The 19,145-nt window shown below is 33.2% G+C and overlaps 1 protein-coding gene and 1 pseudogene across 4 annotated transcripts in view; both read left to right on the plus strand.

Moving 5' to 3' along the window:
• Positions 1-3,666, plus strand: part of LOC146914373 (S-sulfo-L-cysteine synthase (O-acetyl-L-serine-dependent), chloroplastic-like) — a 57,623-nt gene extending 53,957 nt beyond the window's left edge. The window contains exons 1-4 of one of the 4 annotated variants that reach the window (XR_015014154.1): positions 663-1,071; positions 1,244-1,340; positions 1,487-1,667; positions 3,086-3,666. Coding sequence is in view for 2 of the 4 variants with exons in the window: in XM_085717232.1 (XP_085573358.1) it covers positions 3,086-3,325 (240 nt within the window). In the remaining 2 variants the exon portion in view is untranslated. Of the gene's footprint in view, positions 1-662; positions 1,072-1,243; positions 1,341-1,486; positions 1,668-3,085 lie in introns of those variants that run through there. The other 3 variants (XR_015014155.1, XM_085717233.1, XM_085717232.1) reach the window with 3 other exon arrangements.
• A 1,110-nt stretch (positions 3,667-4,776) lies between these two features.
• On the plus strand, positions 4,777-7,693 carry LOC146914375 (uncharacterized; annotated as a pseudogene).
• The last annotated feature ends 11,452 nt before the right edge of the window (positions 7,694-19,145 follow it).

Consider the following 19,145-nt stretch of genomic DNA (forward strand, 5'->3'; position numbering starts at 1 on the left):
TTTTTCAACATTCAAGTGGCAATAATATAATTTGGAAGTATGGTTTATAAAATCATTCATTTTTTTGTTTTGTTTGTTTGACATATTAATGTAGATACGTACGAATAATTCAATCATGTCCTTGGGAGCCATCAAGTAGTTCAACCAATTTATAGGCATGAAAGGATATATTGCAAAGCCACATATTCTCTCAAATGTGGATGAGTTACATGTAGAGATTAGAATCTCTCAATAGGAATCCATGGATGTCAATATTTTTATTGAAAGACATAAGGTACAAACATTTTTTGAATCTCGACGAGTCAAAATCAAGCATAATATGGCAATGGAATCGTTAAGATCCGTAATCCAAAATGTATTGAGAAAATTTTGACGTTGATGAAGCAACAACTTTTCAAGATAAAAGCTCATTGCAACCAATCTTTTGTCGTCAAATAAAGCCTTAACATAGAATTCATTGAGGAGTCTATTGAAGAGCATAACATAGAAGAAAATTTATAATTTAAATTAAAAAAAGGTTTCATCTACTAAACTATATTAGAAATATAATTCTAGATGATTTTACAATTTTACCCTTCTGAGGGGCATTTTCATAATAATCTATTAATTTGTGGAATTTGGTTATTCCCACCCCATGGTTGCCACCTCATAAAGCCTTAACCTCCACTTTTCTTTCATTTTGTTTCCACCCATTCTCTCACTAGAGATCAAAACCTATCCATTATCTCTACTCTCTCCATCGAGCCATCCCTCCCTAACTCTCATTCGATCTTAATTTCTATCAATTTTACCAAACATGCAAGATCATAAATGTTATTCCCATGTGAATGTAACCACTAATCAAGCTTAGAATCTCTTTCCCCTCCACTTCTTCATCTCAGCTGCAGCCCTAACCCCAATTCTTAGAAGTTTTGAGCCCTAAGTTGTTGTAATGGAGTGCATGCAAGATGGGTGGCCTAACATGGTTTAATTTTGGTGTATAGAAGCTGGAGAAGGATCAAGGAACAAGGGTTTTTGATAGGGCGCAGAAGCTTGGAGTGGGAAGCTTGGAAAGTTTTCAGAATAATCATTGTGAGTTTCTTAGGATATTTCTCACCTTGGGGTTGTTTTGGTGTGAGATAACATGAAAATTTAGTTGTTTTGCACGATTAGAAAATTTCCCAATTGAATGTTTGGATTTGTTGATTGTTAATTACTTGATTTGCCATACAATTATCTGTTTTATGTTGGCTTGGAATGACAGGAAATCACCAAAGTCCAAACTGCAGAAAACTGCATAAATTGTGCTGAAAACTGCGTCGGGTATTGCTTGCCGTTGATTAGGTTCCGCCGATTGGATTGTAAGTCTTAAAACACATTATGTTTTGCGCATAGCTATCTTTCTCCAGAAATTTGGTGGAATTTTGATCGAAATTCGGCGAAATTGGGGGTTTGTTTGTGCATTTAGATTTATACTAATACTAATGTTTATTAAATAATTTCTTAGGTTATGTATGGGTCGGTGGGACCAGCAATTGCATCAGAAAATGAGCTCCAAAGCGCTGAGCTTATGACAAATTCCTCAAATGAAGCTGGTCTGGATTCTAATCTGGTACCAAATTCAATTCCAAACTTTTCATATCCACAACTGACTGAAACACAACAAGGCCACCTCTCACTCATTTCAGGTAAATTATTTATAGTAAATTTATTTCATAAATTTATGGTTCATGCCTTCAATGATGATTTACTTTTGTTTTAATTACACTACTACTTACACTCACTCATAGAAGATTTCTTTTGTAGTTGAACAAATAGGTGTGACAGAAACAATATGCAAAAATCATTTTTCTATACTTTTATACACTTATTACTTCACACTTTGATGCAAGTATAATAAATCATGTCTATACTCTTGGTTGTGACTTGTGAGTTTCTTTTTAATAGAAAGACTAATATGAGATGATGCCTTTTATCGTGTTTGCTCACGATGTTTAGCACTGTATTTTACTTTGTTTTTGTTACTTTATGGTGGTTGTTTTGGTTTTGGTTCTAATAATGGCAAATGATTTGAGTCTGGTGTTACTTATGGTGGTCGTATGTTAATTTGGTGTTCTAATATAATTTGAGTCTGGTGTTAGAGATGGATTAACAATATGAGATAATCAAAAGAAATTTAGCTGAGGGACTAAATTGTCAGACTCAGACAATCCCTATATCAAGGACAAATGGTGATTCAACCCATGATCACAAAAATAAGGTTAAATTTAAGTCACGAAAGGGATTTAGCTCTACTAAACAACAAAGTAATATATGTCATTGATCAATAAATTATATAGCATAAGTAACAGTTGTGATCATTCACATTGCTTGCTTTATAAATGACTAACCTGCCTTAAGTGTTTTTGCTACATCCCTTTTAATAGTAAGATAAAGGACTTATATGATAAAATCTGGGAAGCCTTTGGTACTAATCTTGTCTTGTCTTAGGCACATGTTTATTTTGAAGTTAGTTCTTTGTTGACCACAACCTTTTTTTTCCACATATATGCGATGACATTTGTTCGCGGGACCTTCTCTAAGTATGTATATATGTATTATTTCATCATATTTTATGTATTATTTCATTTAGAGAGTTTGTAAAAGCATAGAACCTTTTTTTTCCAATTATGTTCTATGTTTTGTCAAAGCATAGAACATTACTTTAGAGAGTTTGTAATACTTGTAGATGTCATCAATATACTCAGTTGCAGTCAATTCATTATCCTTATAAAATGCATCAATGTTCTCAACCAAATCCTTGGGCACAACTCTACAAGCAGCCTGTGTTTGACAAATTATGTTCATTCTTATTATTAGTCTACTGATTATTGATACATCATACATGTACATGAAAGAAAAGGGTGCAAATGACAAATTCATTTCCTCTTTGGCATATATTTTGTGTTCTTGTGAATAGAATTTTGATGACAATAGTCAACCATGTAATAGCTCTTCGACAAAAATATAATTCAATAACTTATCTTTCAAAGCAAGGGGACTGATAATGAAAACACTCCAATACAAGCATGTATCCCATTATAACGTTTAGTATGTGTTTGTGCAGACTGTTTTAGTTGAACCTGCAACTGGAAATACGGGACTTGGCCTTGCTTTGGTTGCGGCAACGAAGGGTTATAAACTGATAGTCACAATGCCTGCTTCTGTTAATATTGAGAGGAGAATCTTTTTACGCACATTTGGTGCACAGGCTGTTTTGACGAATGCGGAAAAGGGCATGAAAGGGGCTGTTGACAAAGCTGAAGAAATTGTCTATGCCACACCCAATGCTTACATGTTTCGATAGTTTGATAACAGGAATAACACTAAGGTTAATTCTTAATCCATCTCATATGAGACCATCACCTTTTTAATCATTGGATTTTAAATTTTATGGTATGAAGATAGAATTTACAGCAAAGGAAAACGTGGGAGACAAGCGGTTGTCTACATGGAAGGAGTGCTGATCGTGAGATTAGTTTCTTTCCAAGTTATTTTCTTTGTATAAATAAGAGTTCTAAAAACATATACAGAATTCTAAAAACACTTGAAGTACCGACGCGAGAGAAAAGAGTCTTGAAAAATGTATGTAAAGGATTTTTCGAACCGCCTTTATTTTTAATGTAATGTATTTTACCTTTCCTTTAAGTTTATGCAATTTAAACTTAATGCTTTTACTTTGCTTTTAAAACCCTTTTTCTATTGAAAGACGCCACATGGTCTCGTCCTGTTTGTTAAGCAACCTACGAACCTGATGAACGCACAAAACAAAAATGCACAACATGTCCTAGGATCTCTAGTTTGGTCTTGTTCGTAATAATCAAAACGAGCCAGTATTGTTCGCCAAAAACACCGGTGAACAAATTGACACGCCCAGTGGGACCCTATTTGTGCATCATTTTCAAAACCTTGGGAAAAAATTTCCACCTTATTTTTCTTAAGAAAACTTTTTCAAAACCTTGGAAAGAAATTTCCATTGTACTTTTTCAATACCTTTTTCAGAAACCTTTTGAAAGAAATTTTCATTGTGCATTTTTAAAAAAAAAAAAAAAAACCTTTGGAAGAGATTGCCATAATCTTCCAAAAAATTTCAAAACTCTTTTCTAAAAAAAAAAAACTTGTTTTTCTAAAATCCTTTCTTGTGAAAACTGTTTTTCTGAAGATTAGCAACTATTTTCAGTGAGCTTTTTCAAAAGGGAAGAATTCGCATTTTTATGAATGCATTTAAGAAGTGGTAAAGCTTTGAAAATAATGACTAAATCCATCAATATTGGTGCTTCTATGTCATCATAATCATCCAAATCCTCTTCACAAGTACAAATTACACGGGCATCCGCCCCTGTAGTGGGTGCAAGTGTATCGACGGTCGTGGGGGCAACCGTGACCATGTCGGTTTCGACAGAAATGGGAGTAACCGCTCTGACTGTAACCGCTCAAATGACACAACCAGAAATGGAAACCTTTGTGCCACCATTTACTACTGGTGTACCCGTGTCTACAATTATCCCTACTTCTCCTAACCCTCAAGTTAGGACTAGATTTGATGATAGGGTCATAAATATGCAGAACTTTTCTAAGGACCAACCATACAGTATGCCAACTTCAATGATGACAAATTTGCATAATAATCCTACATTTACAGAACATGCAAATCCATTTACACTGTTTAACACACATAGTCCTTCAAGTTCTAGCGTTTTTGGAAGAAATGCTCCACCAGCGTTAACTACTGAATCTATGATGTTGTTTAGCCAACAAATGGACGAGTGCAATCATGAGATGGTTAATTTGTTGACACAACAAATTGGTACTGTGTTTAACCCTTTTATTCAAAACACGAATCAGGGTTACCAAGCATTAGCCGCTCAAATGGGGAGAATAGCAGATTTCTTCGCCCCTCCACAAATTGTCTATCAACGGATCCCTCAGATCCAAAATATCCCTCAAATCCAAAATACTTAACATGTGCAAATTGTTGAACCTATAGTTCATACACAACAACTTGGGCCTCGACCTCAACCAGTCGAACCAATGTTACAAGCATAGCCAAAGGTAATTTTGGTGGATAGAAATCATGATGCAAACAAAGTTGTTAGAAATGTCCAACAACAAAATATGAGCACGTAACAACATAGCCACTTTGGTTGAAACTATCATGCCTTAGAATGGCTTAAACACAGGTTTACATAGGCCAAATTATATATCTCCATTGTCATAATATGTTCTACAAGCTGAACTTCCTAGGGGTTATAAAATTCCTAAGTTCACAACGTTTGCTTGTGATACTAGAGAATCTACTGTCGAACACATAACACGTTATTTAACGGAGGATGGAGATATGGAAAACAATGAGAATTTGAGATTAAAGTTCTTTCGAAATTCTCTAACAAAAAATGGCTTTACGTGGTTCACCACGCTTGCACCGCATTTCATTCAACATTGGACTCAATTAGAGAGGCTATTTCATGAAATTTTTTACATGGGCCAATCTAAGATAAGTCTAAAGGAATTAGAGAGTGTTAGGAGACAAACAACTGGGTCTTTTCGTGATTACTTGAATAGGTTCAGATTGTTAAAGGCAAGATGTTTTACTCATGTACCTGAACATGAGTTAGTAGAAATGGTTGCTGGTGTCCTAGATTATTCCATTAGGAAAAAATTAGACACTCAACACTTGAGAGATATGGCCCAATTGACAGAGTTTGGAAAGTTGAGAGACTGAAGGAGAGAACAGGTTACTTATGTTGACACAAAAGAAAGTGACCAAGAATTCGACATAGCTTATGAAGATGTCGAAAACGGTGAGATTAATTTTGTTGAATTGAAACCAGGGCCTCTTTATACTTGAAAAATGTTGAGGCCGTCTGATGGGATTGAAGGTGAGAATAACACAAGAAGGGGGGGGGGGGTAGAATTGTGGTTTCTTTTTCTTCTCGTAAAACTGAATTCACTGTTCAGAACCTGATAGAGTTCAGCTTCTGAAGTATTGATCAGATTGTAAATGCAGCAGATAAGTAGAGAGAGAGAGAGAGAGAGAGAGAGAGAGAGAGAAGAAAGACACAAGCAATTATACAGGTTCCTTCCACAAACCGGAAGTAGTCATGTCCCCCTTGCATTTCCAACGAGAGTTCACTAAAATCAATATCTGATTACAAATGCTCACTGCTCAAACTAGCTAGAGACTTCAAACTACTCAAGCAAAACTGCAAGAGATTTACTATGCTCAAGAACAAAATCAAGAGACTTCCTATGCTCAAGCACAACTGCAAGAGACTTCCTATGCCTAAGCACAACGGCAAGAGAATTCTATTCAAACAGAATTACAAAGAAAATTGTTTGAGGTTGAACACTTGATATACAATCAGTGGTGGTCACAATACAAATCAGATACAGACTCTTAAGACTCTAGAATTTCTAAGATATGAAAGTTGTTAAGAAATGCTAAGTGAACTTTGATGTGGTACAATTTCTGCAGAGGTTTGGCTCTTGTAAATTGTAGTGAGAGTCTTGCAATTCTTTGAGTCTTCACTCCTTTATATAGAGGTGTGAAAGAGACGTTGTTGATTGTCAGCACATCAAAAGAGTCGTTGTTGAAGCTTGATCAAATCACCAATGATATGTTGCTTGATTTGGTTATTGTCCTAGGAGGAAACAATTTCAAATCCATTCCATGTATAGAGGAATTACCAGCGTAGTCACATCTGTTGTTTTTGTACTATTTGTAGATATAAAATAGAGTAGTGGAGAAGGTGGTTGTACACATGTACTATTGTCCTTTTCCAACGTCCCTCAAAGAATAAGCATCCAATGCCTTTGATTATTCTGAATTAGTCGTTTAACCAGGCTTCTATACCTTCTGCAATGATAGGCTTGTTAATAACAGCATTTGACATACTATTGAAACTTTCAGCCTTCCAGCTTCTGATGATCTTCAGAACCTTTGATGACGTCAGCTTCTGGTAAGAGTGATTCTGATGAGAGTGGTTATGATGACGTCAGCTTATAATGATCTTCTGAACCTCTTGTCTTTAGAACCTCTTGTCTTCAGACGCTTCCTTGCAACTTAAGCTTCCTTTTTGTAGAATCCATTGTTCTCATTTGTTCCTCCAGGTCCTATGCTTCTTTTAAAGCCATTCAAATTTTTGTTTATGGTCCTGCACACTTGAACAAATATTAGCATATCCAATTGATATTTTTAATACCTTGTTATCATCAAAACTCAAAGGGTAATTTTAAACACATTTTGTGCCAACAGGGATGAATCCTGTCGAAACACAATGATAAATACATTTCCAAAACTTACACGTTCGATGTAACCAAATGTGATGAGATTTTCGATCTCTTAGTTGCTGATGGTCAAGTGGCGGTACCTAACGGTTTAAAAATCACACCACTAGAACAACGTAAAAAGAGAGAGTTTTGTAAATATCATAATTTTTTGGGTCACAAGACTTCACATTGTGTGCTTTTCAAGGACCTAGTGCAAAGAGATCTGAATGAAGGCAGGCTGAGGTTTGGAGACAAAGCAAAGCCCTAAGTGCAAGTGGATGTTGATGCATTAAAAGACATCGATGCAATGTACCCTGAAGTTGCAAGTTGTAACGTGGTGGAAGCCATTGCAGAAGCTAATGAAAAACTATTTGTTGAAGCAATAGAAATAAAAGATGATGTGTAACACGTAAAATTCTAAACACTAATGAATCTTAAGTTAATTTATTTTACATGTTAAAAACCTAACCTTTATTTCTCTTTTTCTAGACTCGAAAAAGAACCATTGAATCTACATCAGAGGTTACAAGCAAGAAACTAAAGAGAGGAACCTCTTCAAAAGTATACAAATGCTCAGTCGTAAGTTTCCTAATTTCGACTTGTAATTACTTGTATTTTTCCTTTTCCTAATTACCTTTTCAACTCGAACTTGTAGACCAAAAATAAAAATCTAAATCAAGAGGAGCTTCCTCTGAAGTGGAGAAGAAGAAAAAGTTGAAATCAGAAGAGGGCACTTCATAGCCACAACCAAACTTGAAGTGCTCGAAAAGGATGATTATGAAGAAGAAGGACCTAACCTTTGGCCTCTCACATAATCCACATAGTTCACATAATTTCATATAATCAAGTATGAGACATTTCACATAGACTCGTATGCATGCATTGTTCTAGCCACGACTCCTCATGCATGTGGTACCATTTGGATGTCGGAGTTCTTTTACCGATTGATCCACCCATCAATAATTGGAAAACCAGAGATATGTTACCGAATAATCCACCCGTCAATAGGACTTATGAATGCATGAATTTCATGTATAGATTCTACAATGCACAACACCACTTAGTTTATCGTTACATGATTCACTCCCTCATAAAATATAAACACACCAAAACATCGTTAAATCAGTACATCCATACATCAACAATTCATCATCAAAACAATTATCTACATATAATCAACATCACCACTTTATATACATGTATTCAATCACCATTAAACATATATACATACACCATCACGGATTATCATCATCAATAGTTATCATCAAACATTTACCACATCAATAAAACAACATAGATCAACCACCAATTCAACTATTATTCATCAACATGTCATTTTCCCATAGTCATTCTCAAGTTATCATAGCATGATTCAACATTTATGAAAGTCCGTCTATATTTCCAAAGTTCGTCTGTTTTCGCATATTTTACCAAAATCAAGTTACATGCTCACGTACATCCTTATCAATCCTACATGTTATTTCTATGTCAATCATCATAGTAGTTCAAACATAACAACTTAGTTTCACTTGGAAAAACTCTATTTCATTCTAAGTCATTTTCATATTTCAAGTTTCACGAAAAATGTGGCATGACATACATGTAGAATTTTTATCATAACTCAAGTTCTAGAAATGATAACGAAGTCAAACTAATTCCAAAAGAAAGCTAACATATATATATATATATATATATATATATATATATATATATATATATATATATATATATATACAACTCTCGTGTTTAGACTAAAACTTAGTTCAGAACAGAAAAGAGTGGAAAAGTTGGTTTTCCTAAGCTTGGGAAAAGAACATGACCCTGTTGATCATTGTGTAGTATTGCAATCATATCTTGAGTTTCTAGATATTGGAATGATGCCAAACCCAATTAAAGCTAACATTCATAGATGCAACTTTCATGAAGACATCGAAGCCCAATTTCAAATAGAAAAATCCCATTTTTTATTTTGGTTTCGGTTACAGAACTGAAAACTTTATCGACACCAAGATTAAGTGATTCAATAGCTTAAGTTGGTTTCTATCACGTTTTAGTATGTTCAGTCACTATAAAGCATGAAACCTCAAAATCGACAGCAACAACAACAACTTCCTCACATATTCAATTTATCAACAACAACACAAAACAACTTGTGCTTCAATTCACTTAGTTTTCACTTCATTCATCAAAGTTCAAACAACAACAACTTAATTCATCAAAGTTCCAACAACAACAACAACAACTTAGTTCAACCAAATACAACTTTAAGCATCATCAACAACTTAATTAGATTACTTTCATATATCCAATAACATAGTAAGAACATAAATCATGAATTCATCAGCATTCAACAACGACAATCGTCATTTCCATCAAATTAAGCTAAAAACAAATAGTTATCAACTTAACATAATCAAACATTGAATTTCATGCAATAACAACAAGTTTCTACCACTTTTCACATACCCAAAATTATCAACTTAATTAGAGCACAAAAAGAAACTTAAATTAACACCAATTTCATATATTCACAACAACAAACATGACCTAAAACCAAGCTGTCACTCATAATCTCTAAACAGTGAAGATAAACTTTTCTCTTACCTCAAATTCCCAAAAGTTAAGATTTAAGCTCCAATCTACTCTCCCTCATGAGTTTCTTTAAGCTAGATATGCTTCTCCCTTGAATTTCTTCTTTCTTCCTCTTTCTCTCTATTTATCTCTCTTCTCCCACTTTACCTCTTTTCTCTTAATTGTGACAAATGAGTTCTTGACCTAATTTTCACAAAGACTAGTTCTCTTATATACTATTGGGCTTAGTCACACTCACTAATGAACTTAATAACTTTCTATCACTCATAAAATACTATTACACAATTGCTTCATTAAAACCCCCCACTATTACCCATACACCACTATTCTCTTAATTATCCAAATTACTACTACTTCATTAAATAACTCTCCATTCTAAAATTACCCTTCATTATAAAATTACCAAATTACCCTTACTCCTCAAATGCCCAAAATACTCATATCGTCTAAAAATCAACTAATCACAAATCAAACACATCAAACAATTAAATAAATAATCCTAACGAAAATCGGGGTGTTACATCTATATATATATATATATATATATATATATATATATATATATATATATATATATATATATATATATATATGGTGGATTCTAAGATGAATGATCAATTAAGTATGAAACACAAGAAACACAGTTGGATTCAATTAATGAATTAGAATCTTTAGAAATAAAATTGTGAACATCTAGACTTGTTCACACACAATTTTGTCCCACCTCTTTCCCTCTCCTTCCTCCTGTCATGCTTCCATCACTCCCACCTTCATTTTCCCCTCATTCCATAGGTTGTTTTTCTATTTCCCTCGGTCCAATTTATTACTCTCTTAGATTACTAAAAAAATGTTTTTGCATAGAACAAAATGAAGACGATAACTTAATCACTCGATGATCTTCTATGCTTAACAATATGTGGCATATATATATAACCTTCTCAAGAAGCTGGATATGGACATGATGAATTAAATCTAAATCCAATCCTTCAGAAGGGCTAAGCCTTGATTATATAATGTAACGAAAATTGCTCTTCTCAAACAAAAAATGCTCACTCGTAACCGAACTGTTCAAAAGACCCCTGTGTGAGTTAACTCACGCATGTGTATTACCAGCATGACTTAAATCACGCCAGGCACATGACTTAATTCAACGTGAGTTAACTCATGTGGATTCTGTTATAAAAACAAGACAACACCATAGGAATTTTCAGAACTCCGTTGTTGCAATTTTAAGCTCCATTGTTACGATTTTCTCCAAGCTTAAGTTATTCAACGCCAATTACAATCCCAAAATCATGTAAGTGTTTATTATCCTATTGCATTGACTTTTTTGATTGAATTGTTAGATTTTTTTAGATAAATTGTCACATATTTAGGTTTTTTTTTTAATTTTTGTTTTTTGATTTTGTGAAGTTAGCTGTTTATGATTTGATTGAATTGTTAGATGTGATTAGAGTAGAAATTGTTGATTAGTGTGGAATTGACTGAACTGTTGTAAAAATTATTAGAAATTGTTAGGAATTATTTTAAATTGTTAGGAATTTGTGGTAGAATTTTTAGGATTAGAGTAGGTTTTACTCCCTGGTGTTTGCATTGTATAGATATGTCTCATAATCAGGGTGATGTTCAATTGAGGGTGAGAAGAAGGAAGCAAAATCGAATGTGACATGACACATAATCGAATGCAATGGTTCCGTAAAAAAAACAATTTGAAGTTGTTGGTGTACAATCAGTCTAGGCTGCGGGGAAGCGGAAGGACTTGTTATTTTGGTCATAAACCAAAAGCAGGGTGCTCCACGAACTATCGAGGACAACCCAATTGACTTTTGTGACGAGAGACATTATTAAATGTAATGACTCGTAATGTCTTATTGTTTTGCATATTTTTTTTTTTGGATATGCTGCGCATTTTGGTATTGAATAAATTTGAATAAAATCATGTATTGAATAAATTAGAATATAGTTGCGTATTGAATACATTCGAATAAAGTTTCACAAGGACACGAAATCAATTCAAAATACAAAATTTTATCTAGTTTTAATTTCATATACGTTACATTACATTCTCCCTAAATGTGTGGTATCATCATGATGTTGGGTTTTAATTATATTATTGAAAATTTCCTCAAAATATTGATATTAAAGTGTCATATACTTAGTGTAGAGATTTGCAAGCCTCTTCGAAAGCCCAAAAGAATGAAGAGAATACAACACTTGTATTATACCAAATCAACTTTATATGATTTCACATTGAATGCCCTCATATAAGTTGTTTAGTGACGTAAAGGAATGCATTCCAATACATTCTTTTGAACTTAATCATACTGTACTGCCATCTGACAAGTTTCAATTGACAAATGAGCATGATCAAACACAAAACAACATCTTAGAGGTGCATTCCCTTAAGTCACACTCATCTTATAGAGCGGAATTCAATGTGAAAATATATATAGTTGATTTGGTAAAATACAAGTTTTGTTATCTTCATTCTTTTGACTTTTCAAAGAGTCTTGCAAATCTTTAAGCTAAGTATAAGACACTTTAATAACAACATCTTCAAGAAACTTTCATGAATTAAACTTAAATTCCAACAAAATAAGGAGACTACATAATAATGATGTTACCTAAACATAATCTTGTGGCAGAATCAAACTCTTGAGAATATCTTCAGGTGATCTCAACAACGTAGCATCCATCTTGATCCATGGGAACATGTTGTGCTGACAAAATATCGAGAACATGCTCCTCACGTTGTCGTCGTTCGTTAACTTTGGCCGACTGAATATTATTCTCTCATCGACGAACGATGGACATCTATACCAAACTTATTCTACCCTCCTTTTGTCTCCGGGGTTGATCCCTTGGTTGATTTGATTTAGTTGATCCTTCAGACCTTTTAACGTGACATCATACCAAACCTTGCACAAATGAGGGTTTCCAGCGTTGAAGCGTACTATAGCGCTGAACAAATTGCCCATTGTTTCCGATCTACACCATAAGAAATTAAACAATCAATGAAAAACTCATTCAAACATTTCATCAAACACAGGGATTGCATATTATACATAAACCCAAAAACTCAACTACAACATAAACATGCAAACATCTAAACATTTAAGCAATACAAGTCATAAGCTTTGTATCATTTGTTGCAAAAAAAATCAAAATTTAAACAAACCCGTGAACTAAACAGTTTCTAATTTAAGAGGAAAATTCTAACATATAACATAAAATTTTAATGGTGTTTGATTATGCAAACTTACTTGTTATTGAAGTGTTGTTTGATTTGAACTTAAAGAAATTAGGGATTTGGTTGATTTGAGAGAGTTTTTGGAGATTTTAGATGTGAAAGAGGATATAAATTGCTGTCTGATCTTTAAAAGGAGACACATCGTGACTTAACTCGCGTTGGCCTTCAGCATGACTTAAGTCACGTAGGTTGTATTTCAGCGTGACTTAAGTCATGTTACGTTTAACACCTGCATGATTTAAGTCACGTTGGGGATATTTCGGAAGTTCAGTTGGGAGTCAGCAAAACGTGATGAGAGAAGAGCAATTTTCTAATGTATCTCACCGACAAATGTTGAAGTTACCGTGTTATTGACATTATTCACAACCTTTAACAAATGTAAAATCATCCTTGGTCATTGTAGGCAAAAATAATTTATTCCTTTTCAAAATCAATACCCAACTCATTTTATCTCCATCTTGAAAAGAAAGAAATCACCAACTTGGTTTGCACAATAAATACTATTAAATACCCTAATGTATCCTAGCTAATGCTTTGTTTGTACAATTCATCACCAAGTAGAGTTAAAAACAAAACTTTGTTTTTGGTTTTCTTACAATGATTTGAAGTAGGATTTTTGGGTTAATAGATCTTTACCCCTTATAATGTAGGTCATTTTCGGTTCCCCTTGTAATTTTTTTTTTGATTCACCCCCTGTAAAAAAATTCTTTACCCCCTTAGTAAGCCAAACAAAAACCAATTTTATTTTATTTTTTCAAGAAATTTTCGTTTTTGTTTGGCTTATTAGAGGGGTAAATAATATTTTTTTTTACAGGGGTGAATAAAAAAATATAATTTACAGGGGGATAAACCTGAAATAACCATAGTACAGGAGGGTAAAGGCTCATTAACCAAGGATTTTTTAAGTATTCGAGAATTTCAAGCCCCCAATCTCCTTGTTCTAATGAATTGATATTCATAATTGTGAAACCACACTATTATATTTCTCTTCGAACATCAATTGTGGCATATATTCTAAAACCACTTGATCAAATTTTGAAAGTAATCTATTAGCGATTTCAAAATATTCTAAAAGACTCAATCAAAAGAAACTAGCAACTCATGTTCATATAAATAAACAACACAGAGAAAATAAACGCGAGAGTTCCGTCGTTATCGACATTGCTCTGAGATTCATTCCAATTGGCGTTGTTGTTATGCCTCCATACTCTCCCTTCTTCTCTTCGCCTGTGCTTTCTTTTTATATATAAGGAGCATGAAGACCTAAGTCCTCTATTCTTCTTTTCAGATCCCTTTTTATTTCACACCACCTAACGAAAATATACACTTGTTCACGTGGCTCTTTTTATAAAATTTGTAATGATCTCAACGGTTGAGAATAACCGAAATTGAGAGTTTAAGGAACACATGGTATATGATTCACAAATGAAGGATGTGATGAACTAGTGTCGGAGCCAGACAAAAATGTTTTGGGTGTCCGCCATCAAAATAAACTAAATATATAAATAATATTGCATACAATATTTAAGTCGATCATTCAAAATTTAAACTATATAATACATGAAGTCGATCATTAACTTTTATGTTGCAAATAAACAAATTTATCAATTTCAACCAATTTCAATTTACCAAAGTGTAATGAAAAATATGTAAAATTAAAAATTCTATCATCAAGATGTAACATACATGTAGAAAATCAAGTGATTTTACACATATAAAAAAATCAAGGATATAAAGTAAATCTCAGACATGGGAAGGCTAATTTCTTATACATTGAACGAATGTTCTGCATCACTTGACCAATCAAAAACATAATCTATCTCTTTGTTTGTGTTTTTTAATCTTCTCATCTTTGTTTTGTGACAGTTCAGCAAAAACAATGTTTGTTGTTCCTATTCAATCCATTTCCGCCACCACTACCAATACAATGGTACTTAGTTTTATGCTAGTAACTCAATTGCAAATGGAAAATCTTTTCATCAGGTACATTTCTAAACTACTATGCGTGTTTGTTATTTTCTCATTTTCTATGGTTGATCTATTTATTTGATTGAGCTCCTTGTATTGTTGGTAGATACCACTAGATGATAGAATATTAATATACATCATTTATATTTTTTTAATTCATCTATTTATTTATTTAGTTAAAATATTATATAGTATTTAGTCATGCATATTATATAGTTACATTCAATTATGTCAATTTCTCATATTATAATCGATGTCATCGTGTTAGTGTCGGATATGGTGTTTGTGTTAGTTCTTGATAGGTTTTGATTGTGAAGTAATTATTAATGAGATGTAATTAGTGGAAGGAAACATGCTCATGATGTTGCTAAAACATAATTTATCCATCATTCAACTATTTTTTGTGAGTGTGATTATGGAGCTTAATTAATGGGGTGAAATGGTTGTTTGAACTTTTGTGTGGCCGACATAAACAAATGTTGTAGACAGTACGCATTGAGTATATTGTTAGCTCAAGGTCCATATTAAGAAAAAATATCATTTGATGGGTTGTAGGATAATGATGTTTTGAGGTTTAATTTGACTATTTAGAAAATGTGTGTGTCTTTGATTTATGAGTTTAATGTTTATTTTGATGCTATCAAATTTGTTTGTTTGGTTTACCATAATGAAGTGCCAACAAAAACAACAACGATTTTGACTGATAAATGTATGAAACTAAGAAATAGGAAGCCTTGTGTCCTTAGATTCTACTACAAATGCCTCTTGGGGAGTTTTGGATCACATTTTTATTTATTTTTAGATAGGTTATTTTTTCTGAATTATTCTATTTTACCAAGTGTACAATGGTAGACTATTTTATTGTGTTCTTTATTAAAACACAACGATTTTTGTCTGTTTAGTTCAGATATGGAGAAAGACAAAATAAGTTGACTTGTTGAATGATATATAATTTCAAATTGTAAAGGCATTTGCAACTACAGCTATTGTGTCTCATTTAATATGGTCAATATTTGTTTGACCTTTAACTTTGCAGGAATCGATGCCTGTCTCATTTTAACTTGAAGATTTCGACAAGATGGCAAGCCAAGCGCACATAGTCAGAAGTTTGACAGAGCGAGGCTAAGAGTGCAATCGCGTCGAAGAAAGAAGTCAAGGCGGAAAGACATGATTTCAAGCTCAAGAGCGGTTTCCTTAGTGCAAACTTGGGACAAGCGGTTGCCCAAGATGGAGAAAGTGTTGAAAATGGGATTAGTGGTTCACCAGTTAGTTATTCTCGTATAAATAAATGTTTCCAAGTCGGAAAATGGGTCTCAAATCATTTATAAAAATTCTACAACACTCAAACTACCGGCGTCTAAGTAAACGAGTTATACAAAATGTACGAAAACAGATTTGTAGACCACTTTACTTTTAATGCAATGCATTTTACATTTTCTTTAAATTTATGTGTTTAAACTTTTACCCTTTCCTTCAATTTTGTCTTGCTCTTACTTGCAATCTCAAACCTGTCGAGAGACAATGCCCTTTTTATTTCAAAACCCGTCCTACTCTATAAGCAACCCGAGTGCATCTCGTGACCCTTTTTTCAAACCGTTTACGATCAAAACCTTTGCACAACATGTCCTGAGATTTCTAGTTCGGTCTTGCTTATAAGAATCAGAACTAGCCCGTAGTTTGCCCAAAACACCGGTAAACAACCACAAACTTATATATATGAGTATTGTAACTCATAATGATTTGATTAAGTCTATGATATTTTGGGTTAGTGGGAGTTTGTTATAACATTTTTTAAAATGCTTGGGCCATTGTTTAATGAAACTTTTTTTTTTAAACTCAAATGTGTCACTATAAAATCATCATTTGTTAGAAATGTGAGGATTTGATCTGTATGATTTGTTTTCCCTATCGGATTCAATTTCTGCACCATTAAAGCTTACTACTCTTTTGAATGATTAGTGCTTCGACCATACATAAATGTTTTAAGATTTAAATTCTTTATGACAAGTAAAATTTTATATTCTTTTAATAATTAAGTGTTGTCATCCAAGTGGAAGACTATTGAATTAATTATTTAATTATACAATTATGGATTGACAATAATCAATTATTATAAGTTAATCTTATAATATAAAGGGTTAATAGTGCTTTACACCCCTATAATATATGTCATTTCCGGGTTTGGACCCCTATAAAATTTTTGTTTTGGTTTTCGTCCTTGTAAATTTTTTTTTTCCAGAATACCCCCCTAATAGGCCATTCAAATTAAAACCAAAATTTCTGGAAAAAAAATGTGAAAATGGCCTATTAGGGATTCGGGAAAAAAAGAATTTTACAAGTACGAAAACAAAAACAAGATTTTTACAGGGGCCAAACCCGAAAATGACATATATTACAGGGGTAAAGCACTATTAACCCTAATATAAATTATGGTCTATTGTGTAAAGAGAAATGCTAGGGTCACACCTTCTAACACTCTCTTTTGACACACCCAATCATAACTTGCCATCTCATCTACTTTTTTATTTAATTTTACCTAGTAACCGGTTTCTTCTTGGCCATTTATTTTATTTAATTTTTCTAATTAAATCATATTTTGGCTTTTCATCTTCTCTCCTTAAGCTCCCAGTCTCTCACAAACCCAGTTTCGTTGCTATCAATTAATCATCTTCCCATTGATAATTAGCCAAATCATCATTTTCTTTTATTATTCCTATTGCAAAGAGAAAGGATTTGATCGACAACAGGAAAAAGAAAGAAAGAAAGAATTTAGAAATAAATATGGACAAACCAACAACAAACATGGAACCTAATGAAAACAAAAAATTGAACCCAACTCTGAAAATGGAATAGATCGCACGCGACCAATATATCAGTGGCCATTGGCTACACAACTTGAAACTCAAGCGGATAAAGGTCGCCGAATTTTCGACAGATCTGGTGGCGGCGACCATCAGAGAGCGATAAAGACATTGGATTTCGCAAAAGAGACGACAGAGCTTGCAATAACTATGAAAACAATTAAGAACATCAATTCAAAAGAGACGACAGAAAAGATGAAGTGAGGCAGATTGCCAAAGATTGCAGTTTTTTTTTTTTTTAAGAACATCAATTCACTCTACAAAGTGTTTTTATTTCTTATAAAAAAAAGTAACAAAATGTTGTTCCACTCAACCTGAACAATCGGTAACCAGTTAACTGAATAAAAAAAGTGGGTGATTTGGCTAATTCTCATTGGGTGTGTTAAAAGAGAGTGTTAGAGGGTGTGACCCTAGCATTTCTCTTGTGTAAATTATTAATGAGTTGATGAATATGTGTAATTGGGCTATTGTTTCTAAATGGATCGTGATGATTTGGACCATTTAGCTAACCCCAATGAGAGGTCCATGCCTCAGCCGTTTAGCTATTTAAACGTCATCTCATCAGTACATGCATTTGCAACTACAGACGTTGTATGTAAGTTAAGGTTTAAATGTAAATTAAGTTTTGTGTTTTTTTAATTTTGTATCATGTTGTAAGTTAGTTTTGAAACAAGAGAAAACTTATAGGATAAAATGTTTTTTTAATTTTGTATCATGTTGTAAGTTAGTTTTGAAACAAGAGAAAACTTATAGGATAAAAAAGAAGGTCAACTACCTACTGGTGCTCTAGCTCATACAACCAAGGCATCCGACGTTAAATAGAAGTCTAAAATGTTTATCAAGTTGCCTTCAAAAGATATATAGAATTAAACAAGGTTAATAATACTGATATTTTGTCTCCAAGGGAATCTACGTTGAAAAAGGTGTATTACTTTTCACCCATTTTATGTATTTAACACAATAAGTTCACTTTGTTTCATGATTAATAAGGCTTGCCTTCATGTATTCAAATCAAATTAATGATAACATGAGCAAGAATGTGTCATATTTCATATTAGTTGTATATATTATAGGAGTTTATTGTAGATGAATTAGGAAAATCAAAGAAAGAAAACTCCCTAAGTGGAAATCAAGGTTTTAAAGTTGAATGGGAGAAAATCGAGAAAATGAAGCTAGCAAAGTTAAAG

Source organism: Medicago sativa, chromosome 6 (assembly GCF_051527215.1).
Source record: "Medicago sativa cultivar Bolivia chromosome 6, Bolivia_mono, whole genome shotgun sequence".
NCBI lineage: Eukaryota > Viridiplantae > Streptophyta > Magnoliopsida > Fabales > Fabaceae > Medicago > Medicago sativa.